The sequence below is a fragment of the Scleropages formosus genome, chromosome 6 (assembly GCF_900964775.1).
Source record: "Scleropages formosus chromosome 6, fSclFor1.1, whole genome shotgun sequence".
In the NCBI taxonomy this organism is placed as follows: Eukaryota; Metazoa; Chordata; class Actinopteri; order Osteoglossiformes; family Osteoglossidae; genus Scleropages; species Scleropages formosus.
Window position 1 is genome coordinate 14,773,277 of NC_041811.1, and position 16,856 is coordinate 14,790,132.

The 16,856-nt window shown below is 40.3% G+C and overlaps 1 protein-coding gene across 1 annotated transcript; it reads left to right on the forward strand.

Moving 5' to 3' along the window:
* Positions 1-53: 53 nt before the first annotated feature.
* On the forward strand, positions 54-16,574 carry slc38a9 (solute carrier family 38 member 9). Its single transcript, XM_018744866.2, has 15 exons — positions 54-128; positions 1,107-1,248; positions 6,610-6,739; positions 7,609-7,727; positions 7,880-7,943; positions 8,247-8,340; positions 8,755-8,925; positions 9,134-9,193; positions 9,561-9,761; positions 10,330-10,437; positions 10,842-10,948; positions 11,941-12,054; positions 12,422-12,570; positions 14,598-14,687; positions 16,112-16,574. Exons 2-15 carry the CDS (start codon positions 1,151-1,153, stop codon positions 16,275-16,277), a joined length of 1,671 nt encoding a protein of 556 aa, XP_018600382.2. The 5' UTR covers positions 54-128; positions 1,107-1,150; the 3' UTR covers positions 16,278-16,574.
* The last annotated feature ends 282 nt before the right edge of the window (positions 16,575-16,856 follow it).

Consider the following 16,856-nt stretch of genomic DNA (forward strand, 5'->3'; position numbering starts at 1 on the left):
TGACATAAAAAACTGCATATCCCATAATAAAGCGCGTCTACCCGGAACGCGCACGTTGTTCCTCATTGAAAACAATCGTGTTAGTAAGTGTGCCGCTACGGTGGATTAAGGCTGTGGGTTTCGTCTCGGTAGGTTACGTGATTTCCACGCAAAAAATTATCACCCAATAATATATGTAGAGGATTTAAAGCGACGAATGATCTGTGGCGATTTTGGTTTCATGACTACTACTAGTATCACCAACGCCAACTTAGTCTTTTTCATTAGATCGTGCGTCTACTCACTCAGGCGTAAATTAATTTTGATCGCTTGGTTAAATGTGTAAACAGAGCAGAGGTAGTGATGCAAGTTGCTGATTGAGTCATTGTATCAAATCATACAGCGTGAATAAGGATTTTAATTTAACAACAACATTTTTTTGTACCTGCTGGCTGCTCACTGCCGGTCCAGTCCAGATATGTGTAGACTAGAGTAGCAACACTGGTGTCCAACTCCTGATCGGGTATTAATTCGTAGTTGTCGTAATAAAACGAGATGAATTGAAATAATATTATATTTGCTCATCGAGGTCAGAATGTCTTGTCTATGTGTGCTTGGACTTAAAGATCATTTCCAGCTGACACTTCGCTTGCACTGCTATGACTTCTGACTGAGTTCTACATTGACAATCGACGCAGTTAATAAATAAGCACTAAGTTAATGGACATTGAAGGGTAACAGTAACTGAATACCTACTTGTAAATACTGCTTTGAGCCAATGATTAGGCTGTGTACTTCAATGGGATTTTTAAATAATATTTGCTTAGAATTTGAACTCCTTACTTTCAGACATGTCTTTTTTTCCCCATGAGTTTGTAGATTAGGTGATGTTTCCTGAAGTGGTGAGTTTTCTGTCTCTGTGTCACAATGGCTTTTTTTGCTCTTTGATGTGGACATTAGAATGAGCATCCGCAGCCACTGTACTTGAATTCAGCAGCAGCAGCAGGAAATCAGCCTTAATCTGAAAATAAATTAGACCTCTATTCATTTCTCAATGTCAAGGCTTCACGTGCGGTTCTTCCTGGGAAGTGCTTCAGCTCAAGTTTTTGCACTGCCTTCTCCCGCAGGTAATGCCCTGTCGGTAAGACGTGGACTAAGAACGTCTGGAAGGATGGAGGACGACTGGAAGCCGCTCCTGAGCTCCACGGGGACAGGAGATGGCTGCAAAGATAAGGGTGTCATCGACTCGCTGGACTCAAAGTCAAAAAGGTACCGTTTCATGGAATTGTCCACACCGCAGTGGTGATGTTTGCGGGGACATCGCGTGAGTCGGTGCAGATCGTGTGGCTCCTCACAATCACGGGGGTGCAGGGACCTTGCGTGGATTCTTCTCATAGTTATTCTTTAGCCAGACAAGTCTGTATGTGTTTGAGACAGTTGGGTTGCTTGTAACTAACACAGATATCAGCTAATTCACATGACGGCTGTTTGAAGTTTTGTTTATTTGGAAGATGGTGACGTTTGTGTCTCATTTCCTTTGCAAGACTGACCGTTGAGCAGAGACTGTGACATTGTGCATGTGTGTATTTTTAGAGGTACACCACATGTCTGGATATTGATTTCATGTTGGGTTGATAAGCCCATTATCTGGAGTTTTGACAACTAGCAGTTCATGAAGTGACAGAACACTGTATCCTGACCTGCTCCACTGAACATCTGAGGGATGAATCTTGATGACTTTCTGCCGAATGATCAGGGATTAACACTTTTCGTACAGTGCAAAATAGAGAGCAGGGATCATTGTCTGATTCATATAGCATGAGTTTAGTAAAACTGTTCTATTTCCTGTGAAATCATGGAAAAATCACTTGAAACAAAAAAAAAATTGTCTGAGCAAGTGGTATTTTTCTGTCTGAATTTGCTGATCCAGCAGGTTAAAGTGCTTTGGTGACACTAAGCAAGATCCTGGAGCAATAAAAGTTAATTCCTTACAGTTCCTGTATGCAGTAAAACACAGTTCAGTTTATAACATTTGATTCCCTTTCCTCGCGTTGATCATTTTCCTTGGTCTGGGTCGGGAGGTGGCAGGCAGACCCACGGATGAATTAAAAGGCAACTCGGGGAGTAAGTGATAGCTGTTGCAAGTCCTATGTAAGGTATAAAGTGTGTGGAGTGGCTGTTTGGTGCCCTAGTGGAGTGTGTTTACAGGAATCGGAGCTATGAGTATGACACTTAAATGCTGAAAGTTAACGCCCAGATGTAAGAATGCTTCTACAAAATGCCTGGCCTGTTCTATAGGTCGCCCTTAGCGTGGGCGTCGGGCTGCATCCTGTTTACTGAAGACTGACAGAAACAGAGCTGGAAACCTGTTGATGGCACAGCAGGACAGGAGCAGTATCACTCACAGGGAGATCTTCTTAGTCACCCATCCTCTTCGGCTCTTCATGAATCCATAGAAGGCCCTAGGGGGCCCCCCTCGGCAGCCATCATGCTGCAAGAACGTAATTATCAGCTACTAATAAGCTGTCATGGGTCACTCTCCTTTAGCATTTCACAAAGGCTGGTCAAGTGGTTGAGGTGAGTCAGCACTGGGTCCAAAACCCCCAAAGCCTGCATTCATTCCAGGAACTGGGAAGATGTTTACAACCTATGAAATGGCCTGAGTCAACCACTGCTATTTAAAATGGCTGATTTAAATTATGCCAGTTTAATCATCAGTTTAAATCAAATGGATTTTATTCTCAATTTAACTCAGGTCTACTGATTTTTTTTTTTCTCAATATATTTATTTTTCTAAAATCTTAGGTTTATTTCGTAACATCTAGAAGTACTTGCAAACAGCTTTAAATTACAGGAAAATGTCAGCACAAAGTACTTAAACTGATAAAATGAATGAATTAAATTACGTAATTTCTGAATTGAACAAAAAGGATATAATAATTAGAACAGTAATACAACCAGGATAATTCAACCACTGTGTTCAGTACACAAGCTGGCTTTAAACAGCTTCTAATGCAGCAAAAAATGTAAAAAAAAATTAAATTGCACATTACTGTAGGATAATGAGGATATTATAGTCCTTCATTCACAGACACCAACAGTTTTAATAGAAGTTTTGGTTCCTTACCACATTTTCTGTGCCAAGCCTGCTCTGAAGTTCACACTAGATGAGTCCATATGTGCTGAAGATACACTGTATGCCTGCAGAGGATGCAGTGGCAGAAAAAGCCTCAGTGACACTAATTTTAACAATTAAAATTCAACCATTTTTAACAATTTCAAACATTTTGAGAGAGAAAAATATTTTGGTAACATTACTACTAAATAAAAATTTAGCATTATGCAGGACTCTCGATTTAAAATTTTTTGAAAAATCTGATTTAAATGAAAAGATCCGATTAAAAAAATTGCCAACCCTTCTGCTATTGACACTGGACAGAAGGGTGGAACCAGACGTTCGGTGTCTCTTCTGAGTACCCACATGATGGGAATCCCTGTTACAGAATTAGTCTATAAAGAAAGCAATTATGTTTTTATTCTGTTCATTGTAACAGTCTTCATTGCTGTAAATATTATATTGTGCTGAAAATTAAGATATCTGCAGTTCTAAATAAACAAAAAAAAAAAAAAAAAAAAAAAATGGAACCTTTACTTAGATGAAGTAGTATTTCTGTAATGTTAAAACAGCGACTGTTGTGAATTAGATCAGCTGCACGTGTGCTGAGTATCACTGAACAGTTTATAATGGGAGTCTGCTTATGGGGCGATTTTTCACTTCCCCCACTCGAGGGTCCACCAGTTTGAGTGGATTATTTTGTCCTGATGGCTGCTTGGAGCCAGTAATTGTGTTTGTTTGCACATTTGACTTTTTCCAGCTAATCCCCTGATTCAATCGTCAGCACTGATCCTGACCTTTCAGCTTCATGGCCCAACTGGATCTCTGTCCTTCTGCTCTAATTTTACATTTAGTCATTTAGCTGACACTTTTCTCCAAAGCAGCTTACAATGTTAAGGCCACAATTATTACATGCTTACAATCATTTACCCATTTATACAGGTGGGTCATTTTACCAGAGCAATTTAGGGTAAGTACCTTGCTCAAGGATACAAAACCCAGAGGTTGGGATCAAACCTGCAATTTTTGGATCCAGAGGCAGCAGCCCTGACCACTGCCCTACCAGCTGTCCCAACTAACAAATACAAACAATAGTTTCTGGATGAGTATGAGGTCTTCCTTTTGTGGAATGCAGAACATCTGGCTGTGTTGTGCAATGTGGCCTGCTAGACCTCTGCCTCAGCACTGTTGACCACAAGCAGCGAAGGCGCATCCATGTGCTTCATCTGACATTGTCTCCGCTAGAGTTCATAAACTAGTTTTGATAGGGAGGAGTCAGAGCTCGCAGAACAGTTTGAAAGTATCTCCTCAGTGTTTTTGCATTTACATTTACATTTATTCATTTAGCAGATGCTTTTCTCCAAAGTGATATACATCTCAGCAAAAATACAATGTGCATTACGTTAAGAGAAAAATACATGGCTGCAGACATGCGATTCTTAAGTAAACCTAGGTTCTTCTACCTGCTTTCCACTTGATGCACCGATGTTCATCACTCGAGAAGGTGAATAAAATGTAGGATAGATGAATCCTGATCACCTTCCTACAATATTTTTTTTTTTAATAAGGTACACAAACATTCACATACAATGCCGGAGTAGCAGCTGTGTAAAAGCTTATCTGGGGATGATCATGAAGTTACGGTGCATGAACATTTACGCCATACATGAGCTGGAGAGATCTTGGGGGAAGTGAGTCTGGAAAAGGTGAGTTTTCAGACCCTTCTTGAATATAGACAGAGTTTCTGCAGTTCTGAGTGAGAGGGGGAGGTCGTTCCACCACAACGGAGCCAGAACCGAGAACCTCCATGCTTTACTTCTTGTTTTCGTACTTTACTTACTTTTTCTGGTGTAGAGTCATTGCAAAAGATGAAGCTCTGTTGAAGATGGCGTGAAGATCTGTTGGCGTGTTTTATTCACTCAGTTGTCAGCGAGGAGGGGGAAGGGGGAACCGGGAACGGGTGGAAAGGGGATTCGACTCGGTCTCGTCGGCGTCGTTCACGGGTTCGAGGTCGAGATTGGGGTCGTGTTTGTTCTCTCGTTCGTACTGTCCTCCTTCGTCACTCTCTTTCACTGTCGAGTCCAGGGGAAGAAATAGTGGTAGAAATTAGTCCCAGCTGTGGCTCCCTTGTCCCCGTCCCCCCCCCCCAGGCCGCCTCGGCGTGTTACAGTCATGTTTTGCTCCTCCTGGATCAAGCTCCTGGAAGAGGTCTCTGAAATGAGTAAAATGTGATTACCTGGAGGTATTTCAGCACATATTGGGATGAACCTCATTGTTTTTCTTTTAGACAATTATGATTTTTGTCAAGAGGTTTATCAAAGTCAACCACATAACATGATTATCCCATTAACCAAAGCACCACCCTGGATGCAGTATTTATGGTCAAGTGATGTAAGGTGAGTTGTCATCTTAGTGAGATGTAGGCTACTGTATTTTGTGCATTTACTTTTGTTTATATGGTGGGTCCAAGTTCAAATATTGTCATCTGCTTTTCCTTTCAGTCTCAAGCTTATTTGTAGGTACATTCATCCCTCACAGAACACAGTTCCGCACATGAAAAAATCATGACAGCTTGTGGAAACATACCCTTTTTCCATTCAACAAGCTTCTAAATTCATTACAGTGACAATTTTGACCATTTTGTAGTCATTTCACTTCCATAAATGTGGTTCGTGTGATCCTGACCGCACTGCAAGAGACACTAGAGCTGCACGAATATGCAGTCAACCCCACGTGGGTGATTCTTGATAACACAACTCCTGTTCCTTGTTCTGGACAAGAGACCCCAGACCTCTTGACAATGGATGAATGAGTGACAGTATAACATTGGAAGACTAGCTAGAAATAATACACACGCACACATTGTCTGAAGCTGCTTGTCCTGCGGTGATCCAGAGCCTAACCCGGCAACACAGGGCGCAAGGCTGGAGGGGGAGGGGGGACACCCAGGACGGGACACCAGTCCGTTGCACGGCACCCCAAGCAGGACTCGAACCTCAGACCCACCAGAGAGCAGGACCCGGCCAAACCAACTGCACCACCACGCCCCCTCTAGAAATAATGCTTTTATGTTTATTCATTTAGCTGACGCTTTTCTTCCAAACAACTTACAAAGTTAATCCACCTACAATTATTTATCCTTTTATACAGCTGGGCAATTTCACTGGAGTAATTTAGGGTAAGTACTTTGCTTAAGGGTACTATAGCTGGAGGTGGGATTGAATCTGCAGCCTTTGCTTCCAAAGGCAGCAACTCCAACCACTACGCTACAAGCTGCCTTTTTTCGTTACACCTACGAGAAAATATTTTTGTGTTATGCATTAAAACAACCTATATTTTTCATCTGGGATTCAATAACTTTTTTTCCATAAGAAACAAAGGTAATTCAGTTTCCTCACAGTGAAAATTGTCCTAATGGGGTCATTTCATGTAAGATGTTAACCTGTTATTTGATGGGCGGGTGTACTCATTGGCGGGCTGGTGCTCCAGAGCTAATATTCCTGCTTTGCACACAGGCCATTTCACGTGGAACCGCGGAATATCGTCGAGGACGATGTCCAGGAGAGGGTCTCTGCGGAGGCTGCTGTGATGAGCAGCAGAGTGAGCTACTACAGCCGGCTCACCGGCTCGTCTGACCGACTGCTGGTAGGTTCTCGGCCCTCATCTGCTCGTAGTCAGTCTGCCAGTGATGCTCATCGCTCCTTTGCCAGAGGTGGAATAAATATTTCTACCGAAAGGTGCCACATATGGGGTAAAATGGGAAAACCCACAGCAGTCGTTAAGAGCCATACTTTAGCCTGCCTTTGTCATTGTGTTTACAACTAAGGTCACAGCACGTAAACTGTGTTCATAATCGTTCATTTGAAAAGATGAAAGACGTCTTTATTTTGCTAATACCCAAGCAGGATTATTTTGCTTTGCTTGTTTTCTGTTTCGTAACAAATGCTTAAATTCGCTGTGTGTGAGTGACAGAGAGAGTGTGTTCCACTGATGTATGGATGAGTGACCCAGTGAAAGTAGTGTATCTAGCAGTGTAAGTCACCACAATGAATAATGTGTGTGGGCTGATAACGCTACATAGAGTTCATTGGAAGTCGCTTTGTAGAAAAGCATCTGTGAAATAAATAAATGTAAATTGCTTCTCATTTTTTGCTCTCGCTATCTACAGCTGTTGGTCACGTGTGACACCGTAGCTCACCGGCTTTCTTAAAAACCTGACCGTTGCGATAGATTTATGAAATGAAAGCTGTTTATGGAGCTCAGCAAACATTGAGATCAGACAAATGTTTCTTGGATGTACCTGAAATGACAAATTAACCCTCCTAACTGTATATTACAATATAATAATACAGCTGGTACACTTGGTAGCATATTGCTTGGAGCTGCTGCCTTTGGACCCAAATGTCGCAGATTCGATGCCCACCTGGAAAACAATCAGTTTAGGAAACCCTGTGTGACTTCAAGGAACACTGACATGACCAAGTATAGAGAAACATCTCACTGTCTCTGGTCAGGTTCCTCCAGATCATGTGATCCCTGCTCCAGAAGAAATCTATGTGTACAGCCCTTTGGGATCGGCGTTCAAAGTGCATGGGGGTGATGGTTCAGCCAAAAACCCCAGCATTGTGACCATGTAGGTACCTCAGCCTCTCCCCAGACTGAAGGAGTAGCGGTTTAGTAGAGTTTAATTTGCTTATTTCAGTGTAACATGTATGAAAAAGTGGAAATTTTAACATATTTGTTTTAAGTAAATATTTTCATATTAAGTTTTACTTTCGTTCATAGCTTTGCAATATGGAACACCATGATGGGAACGTCAATACTGAGTATACCATGGGGCATAAAACAGGTAAATATTTGAGTATGGTAAATTATTAAATTAAAATATTTTTGGGAGATGGAATATTACTGGGTAATATTGTAAAAATGTGTTTTTTTTTTTTTTTTTTTTGCTGCAGTTTTTACATTACCCATAACTTAGCTGGTTTACAAGTGCTTTTATCCTAAGGATCTTGGTTAAGTGTGTTAATTACTTTTTTCCTTGGTTAGTAACACTTGTTATTACTAAAGGGCACCTGACTCCAGTACAGTATTCTTGGTATGCATTCTCTCTCTGAAATCTGTTCTACAAATGATATGTCTCTCTTTTCAGGCTGGTTTCACTTTTGGCATCCTTATTCTTGTTTCTGTGGGCTTGTTAACCCTGTACTGCTGTTACAGAGTGCTAAAATCGCCCAAGTCAATACGTAAGGAAACATTACCTTTTACTATTGGCTTTTTTCATGATCTTTTTATTCTTAACGTGAATTTTCTCTTGTGTTTCGCTTGATTTCCTTTTAATTTGGACCCATAAGCTCTATGTTGCAGAATTTCTTAAAGCATACCTTCAAAGCATATGTTCTGCAGGGACTTTGAGCATGAAGATAGCGGTCTAGAATTTTAAATCCATTTTTAATGGTATAGTAAATGCAGGCTATATACAGAACATCGATACTAAGTATTAAAGTATTACATCACTTTCTGAGCAGCTGATGATGGGTTGGATGGTTGCAGTAACCATGAACTTACATGCAGCCTTTCTTTGTTTAGTCTAATACTGTCAAGGGTGATTTATTATGGTTCTGGGTGTGCAAGACAGCATTTTTTTTGTGTTCTTCCAGCGTATGTTGACACCTCAGACTGGGAGTTCCCTGATGTGTGCAAATATTACTTTGGAGCTCTTGGCCAGTGGTCGAGTCTTATATTTTCCTTGGTGTCCCTGATCGGTGCGATGGTCATCTACTGGGTGCTCATGTCGAACTTCCTCTTCAATACCGGGAAGTTTGTATACAGTGAGTTCATGCTGACATTATTATTTACGAAGAAATTTACCTTCAGTAAATCTTACTTGGTTCTCCCATTGCATTTTCGAAAATTTCAAGATTACGTGATAGATTTTTACAATTTAGACAATATTTTTTCCAACGTGGTAAAATCTGGACATATTTTGGCTTTTTTGTCGTTTTTACTGAAAATTTATGTGTATGGCTTTTATTATAGACTATGCTCACAATGTCAGTATGGCCGACAACGAATATGGAACAAACGGCACTGATAGAGGTGAGTCTAGAAGAACACACAGCCTCAAAGAATAAAACCTAGGTTGTATGAAAATATTGATAATATGAAGGTAATGGGGTGACCATTATTAGCTTTTATTTGCTAATTAAATAACACAAGCATTTGATTGGATTTATAGTTTCTTTTCCCCGTCTTGTAAATGGGGCACTGATTTGCACAGTGAGAACTGTTCTGAATACTGGGATAGTGATTTGTGTACGGTCAGGAAGATGAAATGTGCAGGTCAAGGGCACCTGCTACTTCCAGACTGAATTGGTGAATCAAAAAGGACCTTTACCACGTTCTGCTCTGCCGTATCCTCTTCACCCCTAACCATCTTTGGTCTCTCCCCATCGTCTTGGCACAGTGGTGTGCCCTTTCCCGGACACCCACCGCAACAGGAACGACACCATGTACGTGTTCCACCTGGGTGACAATGGCACAGGGACAGAGGTGTTTGATCGCTGGTGGAGTAAAACCAGCACCATCCCCTTCTACCTCATCATTCTGCTCCTGCCGCTGCTCAACTTCCGCTCTGCCTCTTTTTTCGCCAGATTCACCTTCCTAGGTGGGTTCCTCAGTCCCCTGTCCCCCTGTCACTGTCTGTATGTAGAGGTACTCGGCTGTGACAAGCAACTGTCATTTATAAATATGAAATATGCACATACAGTGCTGCTTGAAAGTACGTGAACCCTAAAGGGATGGCCATTACTCTTTTATAAAATATTAAAATAATCTTAAACTTTAAAATGAGTAGATGATTATAATTTACACACCTGAATCCACTTATCTACTCTGTTTAACCAATGAAATATGGTGTTCACTTATTTTGGCAGCTGCACCACTTTGTTTTTCTACTACATGCATGAGTTTGTCTAAAGCAACATATGGAATTGATCATTAAACACCTATTATGTCAGATGAGAAAGACTGCTTCTCATTAAATAATGATTTTGCGGTAAAACTAATGGACACAAGGGCTTCACATGATGTCAGGCAGCACTGTATGAACACAAAATGTTTTTCATAAGAAATGATCTTATGTGTTCAACAATTGCACTGTTTAAGTATAACACTGAAAACATTTCTGAGATTTGTATATAATTTTTTGACCTTGTGTTGTTTCATCTTTGTAGGCACAATATCCGTGATCTACCTGATTTTCCTGGTGACGCTTAAAGCTTTTCAGCTGGGATTTCACCTTGAATTTCACTGGTTTCACTCCACAGAGTTTTTTGTTCCAGGTATTTGTGCCTCATACCCTTGTTGGGAGCTGGCAGGTAGTCTGCTGACTGCTCACAAGAGCCAGAAGCCAGGGAAAAATGTCAGTATCTAGATTATAGTCACTGGTTGCCGTAGAAGGGGAGGTAATACTGTTAGTACCAACAGAACACATAACACTTCTAAATCTGTTTTAATAAAAATATTTTTGTTTTAATAAAAAAATTTCCAACCTGTGACAGGCACAGATTTTTGCTTTTAGATTTACATTACATTTATTTAACAGAGTAGTGTTATCAGCCCACACACCTGTATCACCAAGGTGACTTACACTGCTAGATACACTACTTACACTGGGTCACTCATCTGTACATCATCATCTTTTAATGTCTTTTTTTTTCTCTTTCCCTATACACACACACACCAGAGTTCAGGTTGTTCTTCCCTCAGTTGACTGGAGTGCTCACGCTGGCCTTTTTCATTCACAACTGTATCATCACCTTAATGAAGAACAACAGGGACCAGAAGAAAAATGTAAGTTCTGCTCCGTTATGTTTATTAAGGACATGAGAGCAATGAAGAGGTTCACTGGGTTGCACTTCAGGTTGTCAAGCATGTTCAGTTTTGTTTGCCAGTGCTGAAATGTTGTTGCATGTGGGCCAGGGTACTTTCACAATTGGTCTCCCAGTATCCACACACTTCACCCGCTGCAGTTTTTTTACCCTGTAAAAGCAAGCATGTGACTCGAGACCAGAAATGGGTACTTTTGACAAATTCACTTTGTACTTCACAAGGAAAATGGGACATGTTTCTCTCCAAATCCAGTAAAGTAAACCTTACACTGATTAGGACTTTTCTGTTGGAGGCAAGAGGAGTGTAATAGGATGGTTTTTTGTGCCTTTAAACAAAGCCAAGCACAAAAAAGTGGGATGGTGGGGAAGGGGGAGGAAAAAAAAACTGCTATCTGGAAGTCAGTTTGGTGACTAAGTGCCTGCAGAGCAGATTTTACAGTTGTCTGTTCATCACCATTTCCTGTTCATTGTGCTTCTGAAAAACTTTGTCATTTTATGAAATGCAATGCCGGCACAACTGGAAATGTGAGCAGCGCTTGAGCTGTGTAATACTGGCTATGCAGTATATAGATGTAAGAAAACCCAAAATCAAATCTCCTATGATGACATAATTGGATGAACAAGCTGCCTGTTGCAATCTATAGGTTTGATATCACTGCTCCTTTTGGTTTTTTTTTTTTTCTGTTCTTGCTGAAGTGTTTAAAAGTCTTAATTTTGTCAGCCTGTTCTGTAGCTCAGCCTGCTAAACTGTCCTCATTAGCTGAACCTGGAACTGGTGTCTTAAAGATTTTGCTGTCAGTACAGTAAATTATAATTTCCCTTCTCATCTAAGAAATCCCACAAGAACAATTGGGTGAAGATAAGTAACTTAAGTTACAGGACAATGAAGTCTACTTTTCATAGCCTGAATATCTCCGCCCAGGTAACTGACGGAAGTGGATCATGTGATTGCAGGTACGAGACCTGTCCCTGGCTTACCTGCTGGTGGGGCTCACCTACCTGTATGTGGGAGTTCTCATCTACGCGGCGTTCCCTTCCCCGCCATTGTCGAAAGACTGCATCGAGCCGGTACAGGCTTTGTGCCATTTCTCATGCATTTTTCTATTGTGTGTATGAATATGACAATTAATGGTCTATTGATGCTAATATTGTGTATGATGTACTTTATGGAAATATTTTTCTGCACAAGAGACAATAAAACTCAAAATACAATGCAGAGCTGTTGATTTTATACATTTTTCCAGAACTGAGGTTAACCACCAAAGTGATTCTACCAAGAGTTGTTATGTAACATTAACTTAAGTTTTTGTCCATGTTTTGGGATAAGATCAGGGATAAAATGTGGGTTATTTATGAATCACAACTCTTCCCTTATCTTGTCTTTGAAAGAATTACATGGAAAACTGTGTTGATGTCAACCACCTCCTACCTGCAGAACTTCCTGGACAACTTTCCCAGCAGTGATATATGGGTGTTTGTTGCACGGACTTGCCTGTTCTTCCAGATGACAACTGTTTACCCGTTGCTTGGATACCTTGTTCGAGTGCAGGTCATGGGACAGATGTTTGGGAAACCCTACCCTGGGTATGTGTTCTGGCTTTAGAAAAATAATACAATTTTGTCAAGAAAGGAGTCTGAGGACTGTAGAATGTCCTGCTTTTTTAAATTAGCACACAGTGATTATTAGAAGTAAAAGCCTTTGTTACATTCCCTGATTTTTTTAAATAACTGTGACCTTTTAAATTTGGGCTTCACTCCATAGACCCAGAACTTTGATATATTTCTTCCCCTCATATTAATTATAAGTAGGGGGCGGCATGGTGGCACACACTCAAACTGAGCACCCATCTGAGGAATATTCTGGTTAGATTTCTATGTCTTCCGGAGAAAACATTGAAATTAAAGAAATGCAACATCACTTTGAAGGGCTCTCATCAGGGATTCTACCCTAATTTTTCTGGTAATATAACAGAGACAATGTAAATTTGGTGAGGTTGCCAGGTCTTGTATGGCACAGATCTAACATGGTTCTGCTTACTCCATACTAACTGAAATATCTGCTGTACATGAATGGAAGATTCACCTGTTTCATTGCCTGGCATCTGCCACTATTTCTCTGGCAACTTTGAGGGACTGATGGTGGTTCATACTGGTATCTGAAAGAACATAATGTCTTTGTTTCTTTTCAACATTCTGCTTTTTATGGACTTTACTGTCTTTAACAACTCCTTATAGTCGCTCTAAGGCAAAGGTGCAGCTAGGTGTGAGATCTGGTGCCTGGGACCTGTGTTTTTATTTCTTTGTCTTTATCTAGAAAATGATCAAATATAACATTAATATAATTAAAAGTAGAAGGATTTCACATTTAGCTGATGGTTTTCTCCAAAGTGACTTAGTAGTGTTAAGCTACCTATAATTGTTTACCCATTTATACAGCTGGGTAATTTTTACTAGAGCAAAGTAGGGTAAGTATTTTTCTTAAGGGTACTTACAGCAGTTGTTGGGATTCAAACCTACAACCATTGCATCTGAAGGCATCACCTCTATCCAGTGCGCTATTAGCGGCCTCCGTATTTTTAAATGAAAAATTTTCCTGCTTAACATAGTATTGAAAACTTATAAGGAATCGTGTTAAATTTACTTCCTTTAGCTTTAATAATTCAGTAATAATACCATTGCAGCAGTATTATACAGTTACTCTGGGGATGTGATAGAATACAGGTGTAGTGATTATTAGTTAGGAAGAAGGGAAAAAATTAAAGTTTGAATTGTAACCCTCTGTGGTCTTAATACTAAACCATAATCCAAATTCCCTTTTTTTCTTTTTGACAGAGATATGTAGGCTGATTACGCTTATTGACAAAGAAGTGTATTTTGTTGTTGAAACCATATAGGGTGCAGCAGGAGGTGTAGTGGTTAGTGCTACTGTCTTTGCAGGCTGCAGGTTCAAATCCCACCTACTGTTATAGTACCCTTGAGCAAGGTAATTAACCCTGAATTGCTCAAGTAAAAATGCCTCTTATATATAAATTGACAAATCACTCATAAGTTCCTTTAGAGAAACGCATCAGCTAAATGAATAAATGGAGGACTTAAAATTATGGATTTTCTTTTGCTACAAAAAAATTGACATTTCATCTGCGTGATCATTTGTACGAACTCTGAATACTTGCTTAGATAATTGACTTCTTGGATAATTGTACTATTCTTTTTCAAATATTACTGTCTTTTGCCCTTGTTTTATATTTATTCTTTGTGCCATTTCTGCTTCTGTGTTGCTGTGACCCAATGTTACTACTATTGTTTATCTAGGAAGGGAGACCTGCAAGTAGCATACAGGTTACAGACACCTGCTGAAAACTTAGAGGATCTTGGTTTACATTGTGTAGGGGCCATGCTGTTTTAACCTTGAGCAAGGTCACAATTTGCTTTGGTAAAATATCAAGTTGATGTATATCAAAGAGTTTGCAAAGTGGTTTGGTTAAAACACATTGGAATTATAAATGTCTCAAAGCAAAACGCCAGACTGCTATTCACCTTACAGTTGGCGTCAGGAGTGTTGATTCTGACATGAAAGGGCGTTATTGATATTTTCTCCATTTTCCCTGCAGTTTCTTCCATGTGCTTCTTCTGAACGTCATCATTGTGGCAGCTGGGGTGCTCGTGGCCAGGTTCTACCCCAACATTGGCTCCATTATCCGGTAAGACACCAAGCAGTTAGATGTCACATCTATTAGGATCAATCAATACTAGTGTGTCAAGGGCTGTCTGCTGCTTTACATGTGTTATGGCCCCAAGGTTGTCTAGGGGTGTAGAAGGGGGTAGCATAAAGGTTTTTATACCAAGTTAAGAGTTGTAAATTAATGAGGCAACAAATACGGTGCACAAACAGGAGGGTGTGTTTAATGTTCTGGTGAAAGGGGCAGTTAATCAAAGTGTACAAAATAGCCAACAAGCAAACCTTACAAAAGGGGTTCAGAATGCAAAGGGTAATCAAAAAACACAGAAAAAATCCCAACTAACCAACCCTTTCAGACAAGCTATTTTCTAACTCTAACCCGGAAACAAAAAAGAAGAGTCCAAACCTAAAACAAAGTCTTCCGCCACCTTCCTAACTACACTACTTTTACACTATCTAAATAAAGAAAATGCTAACAACCAAACAAGTGTACAAGTAATATAAAGGTAATACAAAGAAAGAAAGAAAGAATAAAAGAAAACGAAGACCAAGAGCACTATCAAATTGGACTAGAACAGTTGGTTAGTCCACAAGCAAGCTCTTTAATGGCCTCCAGGAAGTGTCTTTTCAGTATCCAGGAAATCCCGCCTTTCCTGGTCCAGCAAATCAGGTCCATCTCTCATGGATGGACATTGACGGACAGATGTTACTTCAAATCCACATCAGAGGAGGTGGAAGACAAACAAGGAAAACAAAATGGAGACACCCACTGTGAATATAACACATTTCACAACTGACTTGACAAAAATATGCGCATCTACATTAGTATTAATTTGTCACTGAGCTGACACATTTATGCAAAGCTACACACAGCTGGGTATTTTTACCGGAGCTCTTCAGCATTAGTGCTTTGCTCAAGGGCACTACAGCAGTAGCGGGGAATGGGACCCGAACTATCGATGTTTAGGTTTAGACTCCATGTCCTTAACTATTTTTGTTTCCTGCTGCTCCCATGAACAGTCTGCTTTCATTTGTGTCTTATTTTTTTAAATGACTTGAGCTAGTTTATACCTTGAATCATAAATCAAATCTTGTGTTTAATCTCTAAAGGATGCTTTTGGAATAGGATTCATCACTTGCTTTTTGATATAAGATTCTCTCTTGTTTTTCTCTCCTTATGATGACATCACTCTTGTATTACCAGTGTTTGCTATTTTTTAGCTTTTATCTTCACCTTTGTACATCCCTTAATGAAGATTTTGTCATGGCTAAAATTGCATTCTCAATTTCTCAGAACACAACTCGGCTAACGTTCAGCACACTAGTTGGCTAAAAGTTATCATAGTAATCGTACAAACAGCATTATTAGTTGTCGTTGTCATGGCCAAATGCTGAGGAGTCATTCTGAGACGCAGCCCTTGAACCCCTTCCATTTCTTCGGTTCAGGTACTCGGGGGCAACTTGTGGTCTGGCCCTGGTGTTTTTCCTCCCTTCCGCTGTGCACATGGTGTCGCTCCGCCGTGCAGGGGAGCTGCGCTGGCCCTCGATCCTTTTCCACAGTCTACTGATCCTGCTAGGTGTTGCCAACCTGCTGGGGCAGTTCTTGATGTGATCATCTGCTTCGCCTCCCATGATGGGCTGGAGAACTGCACACGTGAGGGATGGGGGGCTCTCTGTCAAAAGGACATTAAGGCCGCAGATTTGAAATGCTGTGTCGGGGGAAAAAAACTAGACGATATTCCAACAGGCAAGCCTCTGAAGGAGCCGTCCGCATTCCCTTGTGGTGAATTTGCAGGTGATCAAATGTCTGTATTTATATGGCTGTAGTTTGTGACTGACATTACTATTTAAAGCTCTCAGTAGTTCCAGTATATACACCAGCATGCCAATGCCTGTGACCCATAAATGTGGACGTTTTGGATTTTTTTTCAAAATAATTTTTAAAAGTTATTTTTTAAGTAACATTAAAATATGAAAAGACTAATAATCCAGATGAGATGTTGCAGTGCAGTGATCTTTTTGAGGTTCTTTATTCTTCTGGTTTAACAATTGAATTTTACAAAAATACAAGGATGTTGCATAGAAGATCACATTTTTGTCACTTTTTTGAGTTTTCGTGACCTGCATCCGTGGAGTAGTGACGTGTAAACAAAACAAGGCAGTTTCACTGTTGTCCTGCTGTCCACTTGTT